This window comes from Pyrus communis, chromosome 6 (assembly GCF_041283825.1).
Source record: "Pyrus communis isolate YQ-2024b chromosome 6, ASM4128382v1, whole genome shotgun sequence".
Lineage (NCBI taxonomy): Eukaryota > Viridiplantae > Streptophyta > Magnoliopsida > Rosales > Rosaceae > Pyrus > Pyrus communis.
In genome coordinates this window covers 23,057,309-23,082,090 of record NC_142570.1, presented here as the reverse complement: position 1 = coordinate 23,082,090, position 24,782 = coordinate 23,057,309, and the positions used below count along the sequence as shown (strand labels likewise).

At 38.6% G+C, this 24,782-nt stretch overlaps 2 protein-coding genes across 2 annotated transcripts; one reads left to right on the top strand and one right to left on the bottom strand.

The window, feature by feature from the left end:
• Positions 1-923: 923 nt before the first annotated feature.
• LOC137710949 (uncharacterized) lies at positions 924-11,949 on the bottom strand. The gene is made up of 4 exons (XM_068450118.2): positions 11,587-11,949; positions 11,204-11,307; positions 11,021-11,105; positions 924-1,300 (listed from the first exon to the last, which is right to left on the bottom strand). Exons 1-4 carry the CDS (start codon positions 11,824-11,826, stop codon positions 1,211-1,213), a joined length of 519 nt encoding a protein of 172 aa, XP_068306219.2. The 5' UTR covers positions 11,827-11,949; the 3' UTR covers positions 924-1,210.
• Positions 11,950-16,799: 4,850 nt separating this feature from the next.
• On the top strand, positions 16,800-24,243 carry LOC137710595 (early-responsive to dehydration stress protein (ERD4)). Its single transcript, XM_068449661.2, has 11 exons — positions 16,800-17,409; positions 18,715-18,867; positions 19,245-19,380; positions 19,937-20,038; positions 20,179-20,298; positions 20,465-20,545; positions 20,717-21,057; positions 21,489-21,734; positions 22,820-23,144; positions 23,239-23,472; positions 23,597-24,243. Exons 1-11 carry the CDS (start codon positions 17,096-17,098, stop codon positions 23,960-23,962), a joined length of 2,418 nt encoding a protein of 805 aa, XP_068305762.2. The 5' UTR covers positions 16,800-17,095; the 3' UTR covers positions 23,963-24,243.
• The last annotated feature ends 539 nt before the right edge of the window (positions 24,244-24,782 follow it).

Here is a 24,782-nt window from a genome sequence, read left to right as displayed (position 1 = left end):
AAAAATCTTTATATTTTTAATATTTAATATTAATTAGAGCCGTAAACGGTATGGCTGCTACCATACTTGACCCGTTTAACTATCGTAGACAATGTGCGAATTTCACCACACCCTTTAGATCTTTAGATGGGTAGATGAACATAGAAAGAGAGACCAATAAGTACCTCAATCATCCTTGACCATGGCTACAAGCAACCCCTCATCGCCACAGCCGCCACCGCCATCGGTTCCATCTTCTGCCTTCCAGCCAGTTTTTTCAGAAACATATGGTTCTTCCTACCATACATTGCCGCCATAGTTTGTGCCAACCTCATTGCCACCGCCTGCCACACCCGCCACCTCGGCCTAATGATCTGCTGCTTCACTGGCAATCCAAAAATACAACATTCCGAGCCTGAAGAGGAGTCTCTCTTGGCTCTCGCTCTACCATGCCACCGTGGCCGACTCATTATGCTACGCCATCTTCTCATCCTTTAAAGCTGCCGGGAATATCAGCGATTCTGGAGGAGCCAAAGCTGCCGGCCATGTGAGGCACGACAGCGAGCGAGGAGGCTCGCCTGTTAGCGGACCGGCAGCTGTACACTAAATTGGTAGCACCAGACGTAGTTACAAGAAAATAATGAACTACCTCGTCATATATTGTTTTTCTACACCATTTTCAACTTTTGCGTGCCATTTAAGTGGGGCTCTAGAAAACAAAATGAGCGTGCAGTAAATAAAAAAGTGTGCGGAATTCATTTTCTTTCAATGTCGTACTTTCAGCATTCTGTTTGCGACCGATCAACTCCATTTCAATGATAAATTTAAGTCTGGGAACAGCGTCGAGTACAAAGTGCTGCACAAGGTCACAAAACACAAATGCTGCAATTTTCTAGTACAAGTGTTGCAAGAGATAACAAATGAAAGGAAAATTATTGTCCAAATGCTTCAAAACGGATAATCTATATCAATACTTGAAGATTGAGTCTCGAAAAAGTTGTTATTTCTGTCTGATACATTCCAGTATTGCAAAAACGCTCGTAAAAAATTCCTCACCAAGCAGTTGTCCACGGAATACAAGTTTAAAAAGACAATTATAGCAGATTGTTCTCATCAGCTAACAGGTATAGCCTCAAATAACCATCTAGCTACTGAGCACTGCTTGTTCAAAGGAATCGGAAACGGAAACTATAGAAAGAGACTGGCAGCACCTACCAGAGGACTCAAACTTTTAACCGCAAAAATTGAGCTTCTTCATCACTGTAGCATAAGCAGGATGGACAAGGGCAGGCACTCTGAGTCTACGCTTAGATATCTTTGACTGCATAAGATATAAAATTTCATTAATTTCAGGAACAAATTGGTACATCTAGACTTCTAGTCTACTAAAAACCATTCGTGAATCATGAATGCACCATTATAATGAGAGAAAAAAAGGTACATTTGCAATAAAAGGATTTGAAGTCTGGTCGAGCTGGTTAAGGCACCAATAAGAGATTTAGCTGCACTAATAGGGCAATGGACAAGCATGCATACATGTTCATGTTGCTTCCCAGACAGAGGAGCTAATCAACATATTGATGACCAAAATAAACATAATCCACAAATAAGATAGGGGGAAACGAAAGAGAAATGTGATCCTAATGACGCAAATGCCAATTCATCTGGAATTGTTTCACCAGAAACAAACATATACAAAGAAGAATGCCCCACAAAATTAAAGAAATAACTAGTCCAAATTATAATCAACAATCAACACACCAAGATAACTCCTTTTTCTATACTTTCTTAAACTAATGGGGGCCAATCTTTTGCTTACAAGACATTATTTTACTCGAATCTTTAAAAATCTTGTACCCTTCAGTGCTCAAAAATCCGTCATTTTAGAAACATCGCAGGCTACGAGATACCAGCTAATGTAACAACTTTTTATCAATTTCATTTAGAAATCACAACTCAGGATAAGAGTGTCCTTTTGCTGTACAAAGCTGTGCAAATAGTGTTGCTGTACGATCTTATATAGAGAGAGGCGCTTTCACATCTTCTTAATCGGAAACGGCTGGGGAGAGGAAAGGTTTCATTTTTAAGGGCTTGTATAGGTCATATACGGGATACTTATCCATAGATATAAACTAAGGGTGCTGGTCGGCAAACGAAAACTGGTTGAAAGGGAATATTCAGTAGGTAATTGAACTTCAAACTTGCTGAGAACCACTCTAAGGAACAAAAATAGTGAAAAAAGAATTCACTTGTTCCACATGTGACGTCATGACTTAGGTTTCAGTAGAGTATATAATGTAACTGGAGCAGTCATTCAAACAACTCTCTTTTTATTATATGTCGAAAACTTTGCAGGAACCCGAACTGTGAATAAGCAATAAGACAACACCTATCTAATGTTTTGGGACACACCTAACACATAAAAACACAAATGTGCTCACAAATAGTGCATGTATCTATATGGACATATGAAATGAGAAACCAAGATGATTGACCACCTATATTGCATGTTGAAGCCATCGCAAGTTTTTTATTGCAAATCCTTCTCAAGGCGATTATTGGATGATTCTTGTCATTGTCCCTTTGGTCCCTCAAGCAATTCGGGAGGCTAAAGTGCAACCTAAGGTAAAGGTATTCGCTTGCGTTATTGCATCTCCAACTTACAGGTATTAAACTAGAGTAGAAGTAACGCAGAATTTGAACCATTTTAATGTTTCAATGTCCAGTTGCATATTTCGTGGATAATGTTCACTAGAAAAAGCAAGTTTGTCAATTCCAGCCACTTATGTGAAAAGTTAAAAGTTTTTTGGAGGGAGGAAAGGGGTTTGGTGCTAGGGGCATGCTGTATCAGAAATTGTTGTGGTGGTTTTGCTGGAAAGCAATAGAAGGATTTTTATTGGTGGAACTTTTCACTAGAGTTTGCTTCAGTTTCCTGAGTTTAGGGATTGCTCTTTTCATGCTATTTTCCTTGACTCTAATGCCATCATCTTCTATACAACTTTTTTTTTTTTCTTCCTTTGGAAAAGAATAATTATTAAAAACAAAAATTGCAACCAGTGAACTAGAAATCCATCGAATCCAGATACAGTAGGGGTGTGTTTGGATGAGGGACTTCGAAGGTCCATGGAACCTAGGCTAAAGTAGCGAGGAATGTGCTAAAAAAATTATGTGGAAGGAATTTGAAAATGACTAGATGCTATACATTTAAGAAGAGGTGTCATTTTGAAATCATTTGTTTAGAGTCTTTGTAGTGCAATTGTAGTGTTAGAGTATTTCACTCCTTGTAGTGCATCTTTAAGAATAAAGCCTGAAGTTCTTCGGGACATTGAAAGTCCTTTGTCTTAACATAGCATACAGAAATTAACAAGAACTACAACAGCCACATAAATAAAAGCTATAAAAGTAAGATTAACAAAAGTGAATACCAAAGCCTAAAGCGAAGACCAAAACCTCACCCTTTCCCAAAGCTCTTCTACCCCACCCACTTACTTACCATTAAATATCCTCCTATTCCTCTCCATCCAGATCATCCATATAAGAACCATTCTACAAAAGCCTAGCCTTTTTTCCTATGCCGAACCCAGTAATCTTTCACTAAGAAACTTGTCGCACCCTTAACTACCTACCTTATAACAGTTCTAACTAATCACAAACATTAGCACAGCTAATTACATTTAGAGATAACAGACTATTTTACAGTAACTGAAATGGGTGACTTGTCATTTTCCCTAATACACCCCCTCAAGCTAGAAGGGGAATCAGAACAGATTCCAATGGGAAGCTTGGAGCACAGGAACTGAAATCGACTTTTGGATAAGGACTTGGTGTGAAGATCAGCTAATTGGTCTGCACTGCAAACATACTGAACTTTGAGAAGATTTGCTAGAACCAATTCGCGAATATAGTGGTAATCAATCTCAACATGCTTTGTACGAGCATGAAAAACAGGATTAGATGCGAGGGAGATGGCTGAGATGTTGTCACACCAAAGTGTAGGCAGTGTAGGGATAGGGAAGTGAAGATCTCTGAGGATTTTGCAAACCCAAGTAAGTTCAGCAGCTGTATGAGCTAAGGAGCGATATTCAGCCTCTGTAGATGACCGTGCAACAGCACTTTGTTTCTTAGCACTCCAGCTAATGAGATTGGAGCCTAAGAGCACACAATAGCCACTGGTAGATCTTCTATAAAAAGTGCAGCCAGCCCAATCAGCATCAGAGTATGCTGAAAGATGGGTTGAACCCTTGGTGAACCATAAACCATGGGAAAGAGAACCTTTAAGAAATCGAAGAACTCGTTTAGCTGCCTGAAGATGTTGTTCCCTGGGAGCATGCATGAATTGGCAGATCTGGTTGACAGCAAAAGCGAGATCCGGTCTAGTCCAAGTAAGGTATTGTAATCCCCCAACAATAGAACGATATTCAGTGGGGTTGGACAAGAGAGGCCCACTGTTATCTAATTTTGTGGAACTAAGGGGTGTGCAGCACGGTTTGGCACCCTCCATGTGTGTTTTCTTAAGAAGATCAATTAAGTACTTGGATTGATGAACAAAAATGCCATGGGAGGATCTGTGTACTTCTAAGCCCAAGAAGTAGTGTAAAGGACCAAGATCCTTTACTGGAAACTGAGAACTGAGTTGGGTGATAAACTGTTGACAGATTTGGGAGTGAGGACCGGTTACTAGAATGTCATCAACATACACAAGAACAATAACCAAATGAGGACCATGAAGAACAAACAATGAGGCATCGGATGAAGATTGTTGAAACCCAAGAGAATGAAGAGCTTGAAAAAGTTTATCAAACCAAGCTCGAGGAGCTTGTTTTAGTCCATATAGGGATTTCTGCAACTTACAAACTGAAGTAGGAGAATTGAGATCAACAAACCCGGGAGGTTGTTGCATGTAGACATCCTCCTTTAAGTCACCATGAAGAAAGGCATTGCTTATATCCAATTGATTGAGAAACCAGTTATGTTGGACAGCAAGACTGAGTAAGATCCGAATGGTAACTGGCTTGGCAACTGGACTAAAGGTCTCTTGGAAGTCAATACCTTCTTGTTGATGAAAACCCTTTGCCACTAGTCTGGCCTTAAATCTGTCAATGGTGCCATCAGCCTTTTTCTTAACTCGAAACACCCATTTACATCCAACTATATTTTGGGAAGGATGAGAGGGGACAATGGACCAAGTACCAGTAGAGATCAATGCATTATACTCATCTTGCATTGCAGCTCGCCAATGAGCATGCTTAGAAGCTTGCAGGTATGTACTAGGAACATAATCAGTGTCAACAGGAAGAGGATGCTTAGTTGCTGCATAGGCATGAGGGAGAGATTTATAAATGCCAGCCTTGGATCTTGTGATCATTGGATTAGAATTAAGAGGAAGAGGAGGAGGATTGGACTGACTTAAGGGTAAGGTGGAGGAGTCAGAAACAAAGTCAGAACTGGAAGCAGCAGGGACTGAAATGGGTTGAGAAGAAGAAGGATGGGGAGAATCGGAGGCAAAAGTAGAAACAGGTGAAGAAGATGGTGCACGGCTAGTAGAGAGATGGGGAATATATTTCTCAAAATAAAGATCCAAAGAGGAAGAGCTTGCTGGTGAGGATGGGTTGGGACAGAAACAGGGAGGCTGCAATGATTGAAATGGATAAGAACTTTCATCAAAGACAACATGTCTGGAGATGTAAATTCGAGTGGTGAGGGGATCAAGACATCTATAGCCTTTGTGTTGAAGGCTATATCCGAGAAAAATGCAACTTTTGCTCTTGGCATCTAATTTGCTGTGAACATATGGTTGGAGCCAAGGGAAGCAGTGGCAACCAAACACTTTAAGTTTAGAGTAATCTGGGGGTTGCTTGAATAATAATTCCCATGGTGATGAGGAAATACTAGAGATGGGAAGCCGATTAATAAGATAGATGGCAGTGGAGAAGGCTTCAACCCAAAATACATGAGGAACATGAGAAGCAACTAGCAAAGTACGAGCTGTCTCAACAAGATGCCTGTGCTTTCTCTCAGCACAACTATTCTGTTCAGGGGTATGTGGACAGCTAAATTGGTGAAAAATGCCATGTGTACTGAGAAAGGAAGCAAAAGAGGTACTGATGAATTCACCCCCTGAATCGGAGCGCAAAACTTTGATTTTATTGCCAAGTAAATTTTCTACATAAGATTTGAAGACAACAAATGTAGAAAAAACATCTGACTTGGACTTCAAAGGAAAGAACCAGCTATATTTGCTAAAGTCATCAACAATGAGCAAATAGTACTTGAAACCACTGTTTGAGAGAACAGACGCTGGACCCCACAGATCACAGTGTAGAAGTTGAAGACTGTGATTTGTTGTTGAAGAAGAAAGTCCAAAAGGAAGCTTATGATTCTTGGCAAGAGCACAATCTGAGCAGAAGAAATCAATAGTAGACTTGCCTTGTAAGGCCAGTTTATTAGTAGAAATTACCCTTCTGAAAATAGAGGAGGATGGATGACCCAAGCGTCGGTGCCAAACTTTGACAGGAGCCTTGACACTGAGCAGAGCGGAGGGAGAAGAAAGTGAAGAAGTGCTGGAGCCTTGAAGAGGGTAGAATCCATCTCTAACGGGTCCCCGCAAAAGCATCTTCCCCGAAATACGATCCTTGACAGTGGATCCATAAGGGTCAAGGGTCAATGAACAGTTATTATCTTTGAGAAACTGATAAGCAGACAAGAGATTATGTTTCATGTAGGGAACATGTAAAACATTCTGCAGCTTAAAGGAAGTATGAGGAGTATGCAAAGCAGATGAACCAATATGATGAATAGAAAGACCTTTACCATCACCAATATACACTTTATCTTCACCAGTATAGGGAGTGGGAGAAGAAATGTTGGCAACATCATTAGTAATGTGAGAAGTCGCACCCGAGTCAATCAACCAAGGCTGAGCTGGTTTGGCAGATTGATTGACATACATAGCAGCGAGTTTAGCAGGAGGAATCCGACCACAGATGTCAGGATTCATTCGATCAAAACAATCAAGAGCCTCATGACTGTTAGAACCACAGATTTGACAGGGAACTTTGAAATGGGAAGAGCCTTGAGGATGACGAGAGCCTTGAAAGTTACGATGTCCACGAATGTTGGAGTAATTGCCACGGTTCATTTGGAAATTGCGATTGCCTCTGTGAGAGAAGGAATGGCCTCTGTTATGTTTGCCACGATTTGCAGATTTGGATTGTTGCCAGGATGAAGATTGGTGCTGAGCAGCAAACACTGAAGGAGTAGGTAGCAGAGGAGGCTGAGAGTGCACCGAGAAGGCTTGAAAAGGTTCAGCAACAGAGGATGAACTGATATTTTTGCGTCGAGCCATGGACAGTTCTTTAGTGAGAAGAAGACCATGGAGTTCATCAAGAGAGGTAGAGGACAATCGAAGCATGATTGAGTCAATGAAGGACTCAAAATCATCAGGCAAGCCATGAAGTGTGGCTGCAATTAGGTCGCGATCAGAAACCGAGGCACCAGCAGCTTGCAAGGAGTCTGAGATTTCCTTAATTTCTTGAAGATACTCGGAGATGGAGCGAGAACCTTTCTGAACAGATTGGAGACGCCACCGTAATTGATGAATATGAGCCTCTGAAATTCCACCAAATCTCTGTTCAAGCTTCAACCAGAGTTCGCGAGACGAAGAAACACCCACCGTGAAGGGGATGATTTCCTCAGAAAGTGTGGAATTGAACCAGATCAAGAGATTTTGATCTTTTTCGTACCATTCCTCAAAGGCAGGATTAATGCTGCGATCAGGTAGGAAGGGCGATGGACATACATCAGTACCATCAATGATTCCAAGAAGCTTGTAGCGCCGTAGAATTGGGCCAAACAGCGCACGCCATGGCAGATAGTTCGATCGTTTCAGCTTGATCGGCACCATGCTGCCGATGTTGTGGATCGTAAGGGAGGTGTAGGAACTCAGAGGACTTGGATTTCCAGAGAAATTAGGGTTTTGAACCGACGGAGAAGACGATGCAGGTGGTGGCGAAGATGATTGCGCCGCCATAGCTTGCAAAGATGTTGATGCAAGAGAGATCGGAGAAGAGAAACTGAAGAATCAGAGGAGAAGAACAGAAAGATCGATCAAGAATCGATCGATCGATCGAGTCGAGGGAGCGGAAGGATCGATGCTGTGAAGCAGAAATGGCGTGATACCATATAGAATCTGGAAACTTCCTCTGTAAGCTTTCCAATTGTATTTCTGAATTAATTAGTTTGTACACTGTGAAGACATATATATAGCCTTTGGCTATTTACAAAGATACCCCTTAACTACCTACCTTATAACAGTTCTAACTAATCACAAACATTAGCACAGCTAATTACATTTAGAGATAACAGACTATTTTACAGTAACTGAAATGGGTGACTTGTCATTTTCCCTAATATACAGATGCTCACTAGTCTGCCCTACATCACTATGTGGTCTCAACAAAAGCAAAACGTTTATAAGGAGGAAATCACCATTATTGTCATGTGATGCCATACTACCACATCAGCAATGGAGATGGAAAAGTAAAGAAAGATTGAGGTAACTTCACACGCAATTAAACTTTGAGGGGCAAAGTGAGACACGAGTGATATTTCGAGAGGCATTGCGATAAATAACCCTATTTTGTATTTTTTTACATTCTATCAGCATACTACGCAAGTTTAATACCTAAAAATTTAAAAAGGAGCTTATAATTGTAAATGTCTATAATTGTAATTGTAGATAAAATTAACAATGAAAGATATTTGGCAAGATATCTAGCATATTATAAGAAGACAACCTAAAGTGGACAGGCAGGAGACAGGTAAAACCTTTATACTTAAAATTTGCAGCAGACTATTATTTGACATGATGAAAAAGCTAAACCAGTCCTTTCAATAATGCATTAGCCTCAAAGAAAGAATTACAGCCGAAGCACTAACAAGACACAGTTATCTTATCCAAGTTTCAACAAAGGATTATCTAACATGAAGAAAATACTACCTCACCAGGTTCAATAAGTGCATAAAATCAAGGCACACACTATCCAGAACGTAATCTAATCACTAGCTCAATTAGTAAGCAACTGAAATGTAGACAAAATTAATTAACATCAGCACCCCAATGCAAACAAAACTAATTAACAAAAGCACCCTAAGAGCTGAAAGGATGAGCAGAAATAAACTCATCCTCCCCGTTAGCACCTTGAACAATCTCCGAATTCTCTACATCCAAACAACTCAAAATATTTTCAGAACACCACATATCCAACATCATGCCCCTTTTCTTTCCTCCAAGACTTGTGCTTCTCACAAAGTAATTCAACACAAGATTCAAATATTGCCCAATTCAAAATGGTCTCCCTAAACAGCCTTGTCCACAAAAGACACACAAGAGGGCAATGGAGCATTAAATGATTGAAATTACATGCCAATGAGAAGAAAGATACCAAATAACTGTAAAACCAAGATATGAAATTACATACTCATTACTCACTAATATAGCAGACGTAACCTCACTATAATAAAATTATCCTCTATTGAAGCCCAAGAATTAGTCTCTGGAATGCTCTAGCCATGTGCAAAAGGTGCCATGACGCTGGGCCACAATTTCTAATATGTATGCCATTTAAAAAAATGAATAAAAATCTAGGCCATGCAGGTTGCTAGTATCAATTTATTCATAGTAAATCGGATATGAGTAAATCTACCTATGGTTACACAAAATTAGCTGTTCAGGGAGATGAATAAGTAATGTCATCGCAAGTTTCGCTTTTTCCTTTCTCTACAACCATAAAATGGTGTGGATGAATAAGAAGCTCAAAGTTATGTGGGGCTGTTTGGTAATGGCTGTGATTTGGGTGGTTTGGATGACAAGGACACAAGGACCCCAAATGATGGAGAGAAACTGGTGCTAGGTTTGCGAATTGGCTCCACTTGAGACAAGCAAGACAGATTATAGATCTGACAGCAAAGACAGGAAATCTTTCACTTCCTTCTCACTGAAATTACATGGAAGCCAAAAATTCAGACAAAGAGATAAAGAAGACTTATAGCAATGGGATAATAAGATAACGGGTCAATCTATAAAGACAAATGATATGGGGCACATAAATCTGAAACCCATACCCGACTCTCTTCCAAAAATCTTACCCTATCCCCATTCCTCACCTCAAAATGACAACCAACAATCAATTTAGAAATATTAGCTCACGAGCATCAACTTGAACCACTAGCTGCGATCTTGGGATTCCAGACATTCTTGTGCAGCCCATCCCCCAAAGGGAATTTGACTATGTCTGGAACATCCACAACCACATCCCAAGAAAAACTTCACTTCCTCACAATGTTTCGCACCCTTAAAGCTCCTTTTTCCTACTCAAGCCAACTCATTCCTTTACTAAGTGATCCTTCTTTCCTTCGGTCATCCCTTCTCACAAAAAGTTTATCACTGATTCACTATCCATTCCAATCTCCCTCCTCGCAAATGAAGGTGTTTTTGTTACGATTTAAATTAAAGGAACGACAACAATACAGCCCTTCATTAGCTAAGATACTGTTCGAAAGGCTCTGAACAGTTTATCAGTAATTCGTGTTAACACAGCAATTGGAATTCAAGGTTAGAAGTTGGGTAGTTAATTTTGTGTTCAACTCAAAATTTATCAGGTTCGTATTTTCTAAACTCAAACTCAACCTGAGCTTTTTTTTTACTTGTCCATATGGGCAGAAAGTTTGGATTGGCTTCATGGAGTTCAGGCAGAGCCCGTATAAGTTGCACCAATACATGCATCACCAAACTATTTCCAGAGAATTAAAAGTTAATCTAAATTAGCCAAGAAGTTTGGCCCCAAAAAGAAAATATCACCAATGAAATTTTCTTGTATAGTTGTGTGTACTGTATGTGTACCAAAATTCACCATCCCGCATGTGGTAAAGCATTCATTCATTAGACTTTGAAACATCACTGAAATTTACTACTTGCTAGATGAGAATTGACCAACGGTACATACGAAACCCAAGCTTTGAATAATCAAAATGCAAAGCACACCTTCGAATGGGCATTGTGCCGCTTGCCCGCCCTCCACCGCCGAATAGTCCCATCATTCATTGTCCTAAACCTGGACTTGTACGACCTGATCATGAAATTTCAAAACCACTTATTACCCAAAACTGTAATTACATTTCCAAAAACAAATTACATAATATGATGTTGGAGAAAACATAAACCTACGAGTAAGACTTCATTTTGGTTTTCTTTAACTTGGATGTGACTGGAGTCATCGGCTTTCTCCTCTTCTTACGCTCCCTTGACGAAACGTGCCGCACTTGAACCATCTTAACATGCACAAACACCACACTACTTCTCTTCAAAACACTAGTATATAATTGCACATCAATGCACATAACAATACCATATCTAAACCCCCAATTCACATTGCCCCTTGATCGATTACAAAACAGACCAAAATCAAATAAAACCCCCAACTAAGTCCGGTATTTGCTGTAAAATTTTCTTCATTTCCTAATGATTTAAGAACACGAATATATCTTTCTCAGGCGTTTTCTCAGTAACCAAACAGGCAAGACCACCCAAACGAAAAAATCCCAACTTACCGAGAAAGGGAAAGGCGAGGAGCGAAGAGCAGTGACAGCCAGTGAAGGTTGGGTCGGTGAATGGGCACTGAAAAGGGACCTGACGATCCATCTGTTATCAATTGATAAGAAAGGGAGAGGCTGGTGATGCAGCGGAGGGCAAGACCGAAGCAATGAAGGAGAAGAGAGAGATGATGGGAGAGTTTGGGCTGAGTGCACAGAGAAAGAACGAAGCTTGGAGAATAATCTCTGCATCGCCATGGTTTCGTCCTCGAGAGCAAAAGGGGTTTACAGAGCCTTACCCAGCCAGCAGCTATTGGGTTTTAGAGCTTCTCTTTCGATTTGGGAATGCAAAAATGCGAGCGGCTCTGTTCGGTAATTCAGTCACTGGAGACTGGCTTCCCCATCCAACGGTCAGATATTATTCTCTCTTCACATCTGACCGTTGAATGAATAATGTATGGCATACATGCATGCACCTACCGTAGAAATTTCCGAGTCACAATAAAGCATCACGATGTCATAGCTCATAGGACTTCAGTTATATCTGTAATAGCAACCGAATTCTGTTCACGGTAAATATAACGAATTTTATAAGTTCAATTTTGATGCATGAGAGCATAGTATTCATTACCAAACTTCTTGAAGATGCACTTTTGCATTTAAAATTAGTTGTATTGTAAGCGTAGAATCTTATTCCATCATAAATTTTTTAATTCTATTGTTCCACACAAATTGCATCCTAATAAAAGCATCCCCAAACTTTAGCACATAGAATGTCACTTCGACCAAGGTTAGCATAAAAACTAGAGATTCATGCACCCGACGAGTTTATAAGGACATCATTCTCCTTGCGTTTGATTTTTAAAACCCACTTGTTTCCAACGGCTTTATGCCTAGGCGGAAGGTCAACTAACTCCCAAACAATATTCTTATCCCTGGTGCTCATCCCTTCCTTTATTGTATATATCCATTTATCTTTGGCAATTGAAAGCAACACTTTTTTTTTGTTTGGTCAATTGGAATTCCATTAAAAAGCAACATGAAGAAGAAAATACAGAAAGACTCCTTAAAAATGAGAAGATAAGCACAACTCTTACATAGAGCAGGAACATACATGTTCATTAAGTAAGAACTAGCTATCTAGCCAAAAAGGCTACCAAAAAATATACCTACACCCAAGATGGAGGGGTTATTCCCACCCACATGACCATTATATAGATGGGGGACAAGGGAGGCCATCCCTAGACAGAACTTCTTCGTAAGAAGAAGTTTCATCTTACTCTAAAAGTATGAAAATGTAGGCTTCCCTCTATGACCTTGAGTTTTAGAGGGCACACTCCCATAGGTGGGGCGTATTTTCTTAAGTGTCTAATGGTACACTCCTACTAGGATGAAGTCCTCCTGCATCATCTTTAGCGACCATTGGATTAGAAATTAACTCCCTTCATTCGCTTGAAGATGTTGTGAGTTTATCTTTCTCCAACTTATGGGGAACAAGTTTCTTGACCGTATCACCAAGTTTTAGGAAGTCATTCTCTATGAATTCCACATCACATGACTTGATCTCGATTTTCTCTCAATCTAGATGTTCACCATACATCACATAACCCTTTGAATTTTCACAATATCTTATAAAGATATATTTATTCGCTCTAGGATCTAACTTTCCAAACTTATGTGATGGATATGAACAAAACCAGAACAACCCCATAAACGCAAATTATCCAAATTAGATTTTTCACCATTCCAAAGTTCGTATGGGATCATTTCCTTAAAGAAGTTCGCGCATTGAACCCACAGACCCCGAGGGCCAGTGGTAATTCCTTGAGGCAACACTGCATGCTCTTCTAAAAAATATGACTTGACCTTAACAATCCATTTAAGAAGTCTGCTGACTTGTGATTTTATAGATTCTTTTGACCCTTTTCTCTCTTTTGGTTATTATAGCGTTTGATTTAGCCAAGGCTATTTCTAACTATGGAATTTCACCAAGTGCTAAGGGGCGACCCCAACTCAAAAATGTGTTTTGCTTTGTGAGGGTTAGAGAGAGGGGGGATGTCTATTGTAGGTAGTTTTACATTTACTTTACAACGAAATTATTTCCATGACCTTGAACAATGATTTTTTTATCACAAAAGAGTAACATTTCCGTTGCCCTAATGCTCGCCCTCTAATTTCACCAAGTGCTATAATCTTAAATTCTAATGCCTTTCTGCTAGTCATATTTACAAGTCACCATGCCAGTATGTGTACAATTGGTTTTGTTTTATTTGAAATCTTTAGAATTGTTATCAAATTGTTATTAACTTTTTTGGTAAAAATTTGAGGTTTACTGTGGTATTAGCAAATTTCAAAATATGAGAGTTGTCAATGAATTGATTGAACGTTTGGGTTCAAAATTGCTGATTGAAAGGAGAAGTTGGATTGTGATACTGTCCGTAAGATATTCCTTCACGGAATGAGCAACTTTGATGGTGTACAAGAACTTGATACATACCAATGCTCAAGTACTCTGACGCAAGCTCGATTGGAACTTTTTCAGTATCCAAAACATTATATTTCTCCTATTCACTTATGGATTGCTTGGAAATCCAATTGGGATTTTGTGATACTACGTTAGAATATCATGTGCCCACTAAGGTTTGGTGAATTTGAGTAATATGGGCAAAATGGGCTTAGTGAATTTAAGGAAGTATAGATACATAAGGATTTACAATGGGTATATGATGGGCGTATCATATTAGGGTTATGTACTCTATATAAGTAAGGATCGATGTTGGTGCTATGTGCGTTACATATAATACTCCCAATTCAGTATTGTAATTTACTGTGTAGAAACCAATACAAGAATTCTTACTAGCATGTGTTGAGGGATTCAACAAGAAGAAGATGTTCTTGGAACTCAGCGATCTAGGATAGTAGTATAGTGTGTTTTAATTGTAACATCTCACATCATCCAGGGGAGTGAATCATGTAGTCTTATATGTATATTCCCATTTCTACCTAACACGAGGTCTTTTGGGAGCTCACTAACTTCGGAGTTCCGATCTTCGGGTTCCATCGGAACTCCGAAGTTAAGCGAGTTCGCGCGAGAGCAATCCCATGATGGGTGACCCTCCGTGTAAGTTCCCAAAAACAAAACCGCGCCAAAGCGGACAATATCGTGCTACGGTGGAGTCGAGCTTGGGATGTGGTGGGAGCCCGGATCAGGATGTGACATTAATTATATGAACATCTTAAATTAACGACATAGACATGATTGTTTTTTTGTTGTCACAGTAAAACGTCATCTGCTATAAAAGATAATGATTAGTTGTCATGCATCACAATAAACTGTCCACTTTTCATGTATCATGACAAATATAATTGTCATTTTGATGTTGTTATGAAGATTCAAAAAGGAGGCATATTATTTCTATACAGTTTATAACTATCATCATCCAAAACAAAGGCAATAGAGGGCGCTAGACCATATGACCAAAAACTCAAGCGAAGGGAGGAAAGTAAACAAAACTCCATCTGCAGTATTTCCTTCACGGCCGTTCAGCAAGTTCACTACAGTTTGTAATTAAGAAAAAATATAAATCGACAGATTTACGATTCAACGCAATGGCCAAAAATATAATGCTTATATACCTGATGCGGATTCAATCATCACCGATCTTTCTTTATAACAAGTAATAATTTAGTCTTTTAACGTTATTGTTTATCTTAAAAATAATATATAATCCTGTACAATTATTAGAGATGTTGTCATACAAAAATGGAAAGTATATAAAATTAGATAGCTGACTATATGGCGTAACTCTAGCAAATTCCAATTATGAAATGCAGCTTTCCCGCCGCACAGAACACGTGGAAAGTAAAAGGAGACAAAGAAATCGAGTGGCATAGATGAGGATTCTCTCCTAATACTTTTTGTGGGGATGTTTGAGATTCTTACATCATCATCGTTTATCATATATCATGAGCTTAATTTTTGTTAAGTATTATTTGTATTTAATTTTAAATAAATAAATTTAAAATAATTTCTGACCGTACAATATATGATAAACGGTTAAGATGCGAAAATTTCTAAGATCTTCACAACTTGAATCCGAATAAGATCCATCTTCTAGTGGGATGTCCTTTTATTTTATTTTAGTTTCTGTATTAATGCAATACATTGACAAGAAGCAATGCCAATGAATTAGCTGAATAAATTCGATTTGATGCTATACAAAAGCAACAACCAGGCCCCACCCTTTTTTCTCCTCCTCGATTAATACTGATAACAACTTATATAAACATGGATTTTTTTTTTATCGAATCTTATATAACACGAACAGTACAGTAACAAAAACACAATTTATAAGTACTGTAGTATTATGTTCTATAGAATGATAGTTTAATAGGTTAAATAGTTCGTTGTTAGAATTAAAATAAATCGGTAGGATAAAAACAATATCAAAATGCATAAATACAATTAATTTTTATCACTGTAATAAAGCGTTGTCCACAAGATACCACGATGACTTTATGGATACAATGACCACAAGTAGTCAACTACATCAGCTAATCACGCTTGCACTTGCAACTAAAATAATAAGAAAACGGAAGAAAACCCATGACCTGATGTCCCAAGCACACACAATGAAGGAAGAATAAAATACACAAGAAAAATGATAAGTTTAAGACACAAAACTTTTTATCACTTAGTACTATTCTTTAGTAATATTATTTTTCGCTTGTTAGTAAAAGTTTGATGTTCGATTCTCATTAAAAGATAATTTAAACAAAATTATTATTGATTTATTATGAAATTTAACTGCTCTCCGACAATATTAATGTAAATAATGTCATTTGTTAGATAAATAAAAAGACACAAACAGCCCTTGGACTTGGAGTTTAGGTATCGTTTGGTATGCAGACGGGACCGGATGGGACGGGACGGGACGGGACAGGACAGAACGGAACGGAGCGGGAGCAAAGATGCCCTCGGATGGAAACAAGAAGGAAGAAGAAGGAGACAGAGAGGTTATAATTTTGTGTTCCACGAATGTGGAACGAGTCGTTCCAGGGGGGTGAGGTGGAACGAAAATTCACCCAAATCTCATCTCGTGGAACAGCTCGTTCCACCCGTTTAAGGCGCACCAAACGTGGGACGGAACGCTTTGTCCCACTCTGTTCCGTCTCGTCCCACGTACCAAACGGTACCTTACTTAACAAACAGAACATATCACGGGAAACCCACTTTTGTGCAAATTGTACCAAATAGAAAAAAATATTACACAAAAAGCTCAATATTCTTTTTCTTCTTTCTTCTTTTATCTTCCAATCCAGAGCTGTAAATATTGCACAAAAAGTTCAATGTTCTTTCCCTTATTTCTTCCTTTATCTTCCAATCCAGAGCAGCAGAGCAGCTTCACCTTTCCTCCTCTCTATAAACTCCATACACAACTCTCTCTCTCTCTCTCTCTCTCTCTCTCTCTCTCTCTCTCAAATTTCATACTCTCTAAATTCTGGGTTTTGTTGTTGGTGTTGATAAATGGCGACTCTGGGTGACATTGGGGTGTCAGCTTTCATCAACATACTGAGTGCCTTTGCTTTCCTTCTGGCCTTTGCCTTCCTCAGAATCCAACCGGTGAACGACCGAGTGTATTTTCCGAAATGGTACATAAGTGGCGGCAGGAGCAGCCCCCGGCGCTCCGCCAACTTCGTCGGCAAGTTCGTCAATCTCAACGTTAAGACTTACCTCACTTTCCTCAACTGGATGCCTCAGGCCATGAGAATGTCCGAGTCTGAGATTATCAGCCATGCCGGCCTCGACTCCGCTGTTTTCCTCAGAATTTATATTCTTGGGTAACTTTTATTCACACCCTTCAGTTTGCTTTTTCAACCATTTTTCTGCTTCTTGGGTTTACTTATTTAATTTATATTTTTTTTAATGAGAAAATTTTGGGAATTTTGATTTGGAGACTTGGAGGTTGTTTTCCTTCAGTACTAAGTTTGACTTGGACCAGAAAATTTGGTATCTTCTGTTTTGTGTATAAGTTGGAGACTTGGTGTTGCTTGATTTTGACTCTCTGGGTTGTTTCTAGTGAAAATATCATTGGGAGGGAAAGTGGCTATATAACTTTTTGGTTCTATTGGTTAAAGTTTGTTTCTTTTGGATTAAAATAATTTATTAGGAATTGAATTCCCCATTATTTTGTGGTTAGGGGTTGTGTTTATATTTTGTTCTCCAAAATAAAATTTGTGTTAATTGTGTAGTGACGGAATTGAGATGTGTTAATAGAACTGCATTTTTGAAAGACTTTCTGGTTGGTATTTGTCCATTGATAGCTTGCTTAGAGTTTGAATGTTAAACTAGAGGTGTTCACAAGCCACAATAAAAGGTCAAGGCGGACGTGTTGTCGCTACTCTAGTAAGCTCGTTTGAGTAATTTCGATTGCATCTTAGTAAAGATGAGACCTTTTAAGGTTTAAGTCACGGTCAACCTATTTGTTCAGAGTGCAAGTTGTTTGGGCTAGTATGAGCTTATCAGAATTGTTTGCCAAAGTTTCTGCAGCTTTCGAGTTTGTCAATAATGTTGACACGGAAGACTCCCTGAACTCTGCAGTGTAGAAGCCGAAAGAGCAGAGCAAAAGTAACTTAATTTAGAAGTTCATCCGCACCCAACTTGAATAATCCTAAAATATCATTCTACTTTGCTTCATCCATTTGACCCAAAAAACCACCATCACCCTGCAACCCCAAACAGTTATGGCTTTCGTGTCTTTTCCCAACACCTTGAATTGCGTACTTACCACTCACAACACCACCCAACTTGCATGAGCTTCATATCATATATGTTGGTAACTCTCTTATTAAGAGTTCAGTTTTGGTGTATACATCTTGTCTTACAAGCACATTAGCCTCTTATTTATGGACTAACACGCAACTAATGATGACTTAATGGATTAGAAGAGAACGTGCTTCATAAGTCAGCAATAGTAATAGCAATAGCAAGTCCCTCTATCTTATTACATGCATTTATGTAAATGTCTATACTTGTGTAAAGGAGTACATATTTATCATCGATACTTAGGTAGCAAGCTTTTAGAAATTGCTGCTTAATATCTTGCGCATTATAATAACTATTTTTTTTCTTCTATTTATTCGCAGCTTGAAGATTTTTGTTCCAATGGCTGTCCTAGCACTTCTTATTCTCATTCCAGTTAATGTGTCAAGTGGAACATTATATTTCCTAAGGAAAGAATTGGTTTTGAGTGACATTGATAAGCTCTCTATATCGAATGTGAGACCTAAATCCATAAGGTAACCCTGTGTCTCTTATACACTTTTGCAAATATTAAGACTTGATAATAACTGATTACCGTATAAGGTGTAGAGTTGACTTTTCTTTGACCAAATTATGCATCAATGAAACTTCATGATATTGTGAGTAAATGAAGGTCAAAACAACATCATAGTTACACGTACTTTTTCTTTACTTGGATGATTGTATTGAATATAGCCGACCCCATTTAGTGGGAAAAGGCTTTGTTGTTGTTGTTGATGATTGTGTTGAATATATAATATCTGCGGCTACATTTGTTTCCTTCTGTTTTGTTTTTATTTTTGTTTTCGGTGAATGTATTGTATTTTATCATGTAAGAAGCTTTACTTATGTTTTAAAATCTATACCATTTCAGGTTTTTTGTCCACATAGGATTGGAATATTTGTTCACATTCTGGACATGTTACATGTTATACAAGGAGTATGACTATGTAGCATCAATGAGGTTACAATTCTTAACTTCCCAGCACAGGCGTGCAGAACAGTTCACGGTGAGAAAGTCATCAATTACCGTACAATTGTAGAAAACTAGTATGCATTAATCGAGGAGAAATTAGCACCTGATTTAATTTTGCTATGCTTCTATTTCAACTTATATTCTGGTTGAGCTGCTACGATATGTCACCTTAGAGTGTCGTTCTGTTTCTGGGGGCAATTGATGCTTGTATAAATCCTTGCGATCTTGAGTCATAAACTTACCAAGCGCAACCTGCATGACTGTGTTTCTGTTTCTGTTTTTGTTTTAACTAATATATTCTTCCCTGCTTTGCATACATGTGTCAATCTCAAGAAAATGTTTCCAAAGTACTGTTTCTACTTTGAAAAGTGTGGTCAAAGTTCTTTTTCTCACATGATTCACAATCTGATAAATTCATATGACTAAAATAAAAATTCTATTCATTGAGCTAATGTTTCATTTTTTACTTTTTCTTACTTGAGAGATTGATCAGGTAAAGTAATTTTACTCTTTACTCTCTGTTTGGAAAATATCTTTGAACTCCAAGGCTAATATTATAATTTACAGTTTTTTTCCTTTATTTCTTTCAGGTAGTGGTCAGGAATATACCACATGTCTCGGGTCGCTCAATATCAGATAGTGTGGATCACTTCTTCAAAACGAACCACCCGGATCATTATCTTTGCCACCAGGTATTGAAATGTTATCACTAAACTCTGTTTAGCTCACTAGTAAGGAGTTTGATGGATGGGCGATATATACAACAGCCGTGTACTTTTTCCACAGCACACTTTTTGGTTTTGATTTATATCGGTTTTCTTTATTCGTTCAGGCAGTGTACAATGCAAACAAATTTGCCAAACTTGTGAGAAAGCGAGATAGGCTCCAAAATTGGCTAGACTATAACCTGCTTAAGTTTGAAAGGCACCCGGACAAAAAACCAACAATGAAGGTAGTGTTTCCATATACGCTTACTTGAAACAAACGATTCATATTTGTATGCATATCACTAGTGATATTGTTAGACAATCAATGTATGTGTATGTACTTATTTAACAGTTCGTCTGCAATTTTTTTTTTCTTGGACGCTGATAATTTAAAGTGCTTTTCATTTTCAGATTGGATTTTTGGGGCTTTGGGGTACAAAAGTTGATTCCATTGAGTACTACAAAAAACAGATACAGGAGTTTGAGAAAAGTGTAAGTTGTAGTAACATTGCTAATGTTGTACGTTTTATTCTATAAGCTATCATTTTCAGCTTTCTTTGTACGCTTTAGGGTTAGTGTTTTCTGTGTACTGCAGTATGGTTTATATTTTAGGTTGGATTTGTATTTATATGCATTATATTTCATTCCTGTATTGTGTTTTAGATGGCGCTGGAACGACAGAAGATTCTCAAGGACACTAAGTCTATTCTGCCAGTTGCTTTTGTATCATTTGATTCGCGTTGGGCTGCGGCTGTTTGTGCACAGACACAACAGAGCAGGAATCCTACACTATGGTTGACAAATTGGGCCCCAGAACCCCGGGATGTCTATTGGCGTAACTTGGCTATACCATTTGTTTCTTTAAGCATCCGAAAACTTGTAATCTCGCTTTCGGTGTTTGCTTTGGTGTTCTTCTACATGATACCCATAGCCTTTGTGCAATCACTTGCAAATTTAGAGGGTCTGGAAAGAGTTGCTCCTTTTCTCAGGCCAGTTGTAGAATTGTAAGTAAGCCTACCGTACCATATGCTTTTTTGGAAATCATAGTTATTGTTAAATAACATTGACCTTAGTATGTCATTCATTTGCTTTTAATTTAGAGGGTCTGCAAAATATATTTCATATTCTGGTATTCATGATAATAAAATGTTCCATGATTAGTATTTTTTTTTAACAGAGAATAACCAGTTGAGAGTATGAACCCACTTGTTTTTGTTTCTGTCGATATCCTATTCTATTGCTACTTTTGTCATTGTACTGTTTCTGAGTGGATGTCTTGTCCGTTGCATTTTATAGAATAGTTTCTGAGTGGATGGCCTGTCCATTGCTCTTATAGAATACATGGCTTTTGGCCTTTTTATGTCTTCTAGAAGCTTATTCCTTCTTTCTTGAATTTTATTTCTATGTCGTAAGGTTTTCAAATACTCTTTTGCAGGAAATTCATCAAGTCATTTCTACAGGGTTTTCTTCCTGGACTGGCCCTCAAGATATTTTTGTACATTCTCCCAGCTGTGTTGATGATCATGTCAAAAATTGAGGGGCATATAGCATTATCAACGCTAGAACGGAAGACCTCTGCAAAATACTATTACTTTATGTTAGTCAACGTATTTTTGGGAAGCATAGTGACTGGAACGGCGTTTCAGCAACTGCATTCTTTCCTTCACCAATCACCTACGGAGTAATATTCTATCCCTGGAAATTTTCTCATTTCTAAGTTTGTACAGGAAGATTTTTTGTTAACTTGCTAGTTTTATTAATTGTGATATTGATATGGAAATCTACCCCACACGCAGTATTGTGGACTTTGTGAAAGGAGAGGAATTGATGGATTGTTTAGGACAATGAACTCAGGAAAGGGCGGTTAAAGAATTATATAGTCTCTCTAGTAATAGTTTTGTCCTAGAAATATAGGCTATAGAGGTAGCTGTATACATTATAGATTCACTTTACTTGCAAATGTATACTTGTGTGTATAAGCAGAGCTCCTTAATGGCTCTAAAAAAGCAGATTGCAGAGCGCGCTTTGATTGAGTTCTGTGGGTTTTGTGTGTGGAACTGAGCCAGTGGAGATAGTTTGGTATGAGATATGGGGCTTGTTAATTATACTCCACTGGTGTTTGTGGTTGGCTGGTGTGCTAGTGATGGTTGATGCGCGTTGAGGCTTCAAATCTGTAAGAGTGAGAAGAAATAACTTGAATGTCCTTTATTTTTGTTAGACCAGAAAATCAATCAGTTTAATTGTTCTGCTGCTAGGATGGACGTGCACTTTTTCTTAAACCGGACGCCCAATTTGGAGACTAACTGTGCATGCGTGCGTGGGTGGGTGGGTTGGTAAGGGTGTGCGGGTGTGGGGCAGTGGCATACTGTTCGATGCTAATATAATACTTAGAAATTAGGATTAGACGCTTATTTGAGAGATTGACTGTCTCTGGGTTGGGGGGGCGGGGGAGGAGGGGTGTTGAGTATTGAGTGATTACACTTTATAGGGTTGATATAAAGGATTAGAATTTGGTCTGGATTCAGTTTGACTTGGTAACTTAAACCTGTGTTTCGAAAGTCCATTATTCTAATGACAGACCTGTATCAAACAAATTCAAATCATGACATAGAGATCAATTCAAATCATTAATATTAGTAAAAAGATATTAAGTGATATTATCATACCAGAAACTTAACTTGGGTGCTTTTATCGATATACAACTTCATTAATACCTATCTTTTCACCTGTTTGATATGACTGTTCTTTAATGAACCTTGTTTATAGGATTCCAAGAACCATTGGAGTGTCTATACCAACGAAGGCTACTTTCTTTATTACGTATATAATGGTTGATGGATGGGCTGGAATTGCTGCCGAAATCCTCCGTTTGAAACGACTGGTTATATTTCATCTCAAGAACATGTTTTTGGTAAAAACCGAGAGAGACAGAATAAAGGCAACGGACCCTGGGAGTGTGGATTTTCCAGAAACCCTCCCAAGTCTTCAACTTTACTTCCTTCTTGGTATCGTGTATGCTGTGATCACCCCGATCCTGCTGCCTTTCATACTAGTTTTCTTTGCCTTTGCATACTTAGTCTACCGTCATCAGGTCAGTTCATTCATCTTTTTAGTTTTGATAGGCTAGTTTCTGCATCACGTTTCATTGTTTATCCATGTAATTTGTTCTCTATTTCTTGTTGCAGATAATCAATGTGTACAATCAACAATATGAAAGTGCTGCCGCATTTTGGCCGCAAGTTCATAGCCGCATAGTAGCAAGCTTACTGATATCTCAACTACTTCTGATGGGTTTGCTAAGCACAAAAAAGGCTGCTAATTCTACTCCATTACTTGTTGTTCTACCAATATTAACATTATCGTTCCACAAGTTCTGCAAGTATCGATTTGAACCTGCATTTAGAAAGTACCCGCTTGAGGTAAGCTCAGAACTTTTAATTAATTTATTGAGGTGCATTTGACTTTTATATACGCTTACACAGGAGCATGTAATTTTTTTTTTCAAATTTCTGGTGGCAATTATTTTCTCTGTGACTTTTTCAGGAAGCAATGGCTAAAGACACAATGGAACGGACTGCGGAACCTGACCTAAATATGAAATCGTACTTGGCTGATGCATACTTGCACCCTATTTTCCGATCATTTGAGGAGGAGCCACCATTTGAGGAGGAGCAGGAGTTGGTTGAAGTTAGAGTAGACAAACAGCAAACTCGAATTGCCACACCCATAACAAGCAAACTCAGTTCCCCCTCTCCGCCCCCTTATGTCCATCATACTGAATCCCCTCCCCAGTATTCCTATTATCAGTCATCTCCACCTCAATACGTCTACAATTCAAACTCCCCACCCAGATATGTGTACCATTCAACCTCCCCGCCACACTATGCCTACCTCAACGAAGATCATTGAACAGTAACTTGCAGCAAGTATGCTTACTAGAACTTCTAACCAGGTTATCTTAGCTTTTTCTTTCTAGTTGCTTTCTGCTGTTGGGTTGAGTTCCTGTGCATTGTAATTGTACTTATAGTTTCATTATTTTTCTAGCGTAATTGGGTTCTGAAAACTTTTTGTTAGGGTGATTTTTAGCTGAAAATCTGAGAAAATTTCAGAGAAGCTTGCAACGGGACAGGACGCTTGCAACGGGACACGGTTATACCTGAAAGAAATATAACTAGCTCGAATTGATTTTACCTTGGTAATTCCTAATGATGCATGGATTGGTGACAATTTGTCTAACCGTAAACCGATTCCGATGCTAGTAAGGCATGAACTAGGACAAATACATGAGTAGAGGTCTGTTTAAGGCCCTCAATTATGTTTAAAAATTAAACCACCTTTGTTTATACAGTGCTTGATGTCCAATCCTAACCTGACCGGGAAAGGGCGAATGCCATCCTCCTGGTTACAGGTGGGAGTTTGGACTAATTAATTCCATGTTTCATTGCAAGTGGTGGATTGCTTATGTGGTTAGGGCATTCTTCTTCACCCAACCCACTCGTTCTGGGTTTATAACCTCTCCCTTATCATACCTTTCCTCTTTAACTTCACGCCATCTTTCCTTTTCTAGTTTTTTTTTTTTTTTTTTGGTTTTGTTGCTGGAATGTTCTTTCTTTTCGGGAAGCTACTGCAGTACGTGAGGAGGCATGTTAAGACGATAAATTCACATTGGAGAAGGGAAGCTTTGCCCAATAATTTAATAATCAGGAGCTTCTCATTCCTATTGCCAATG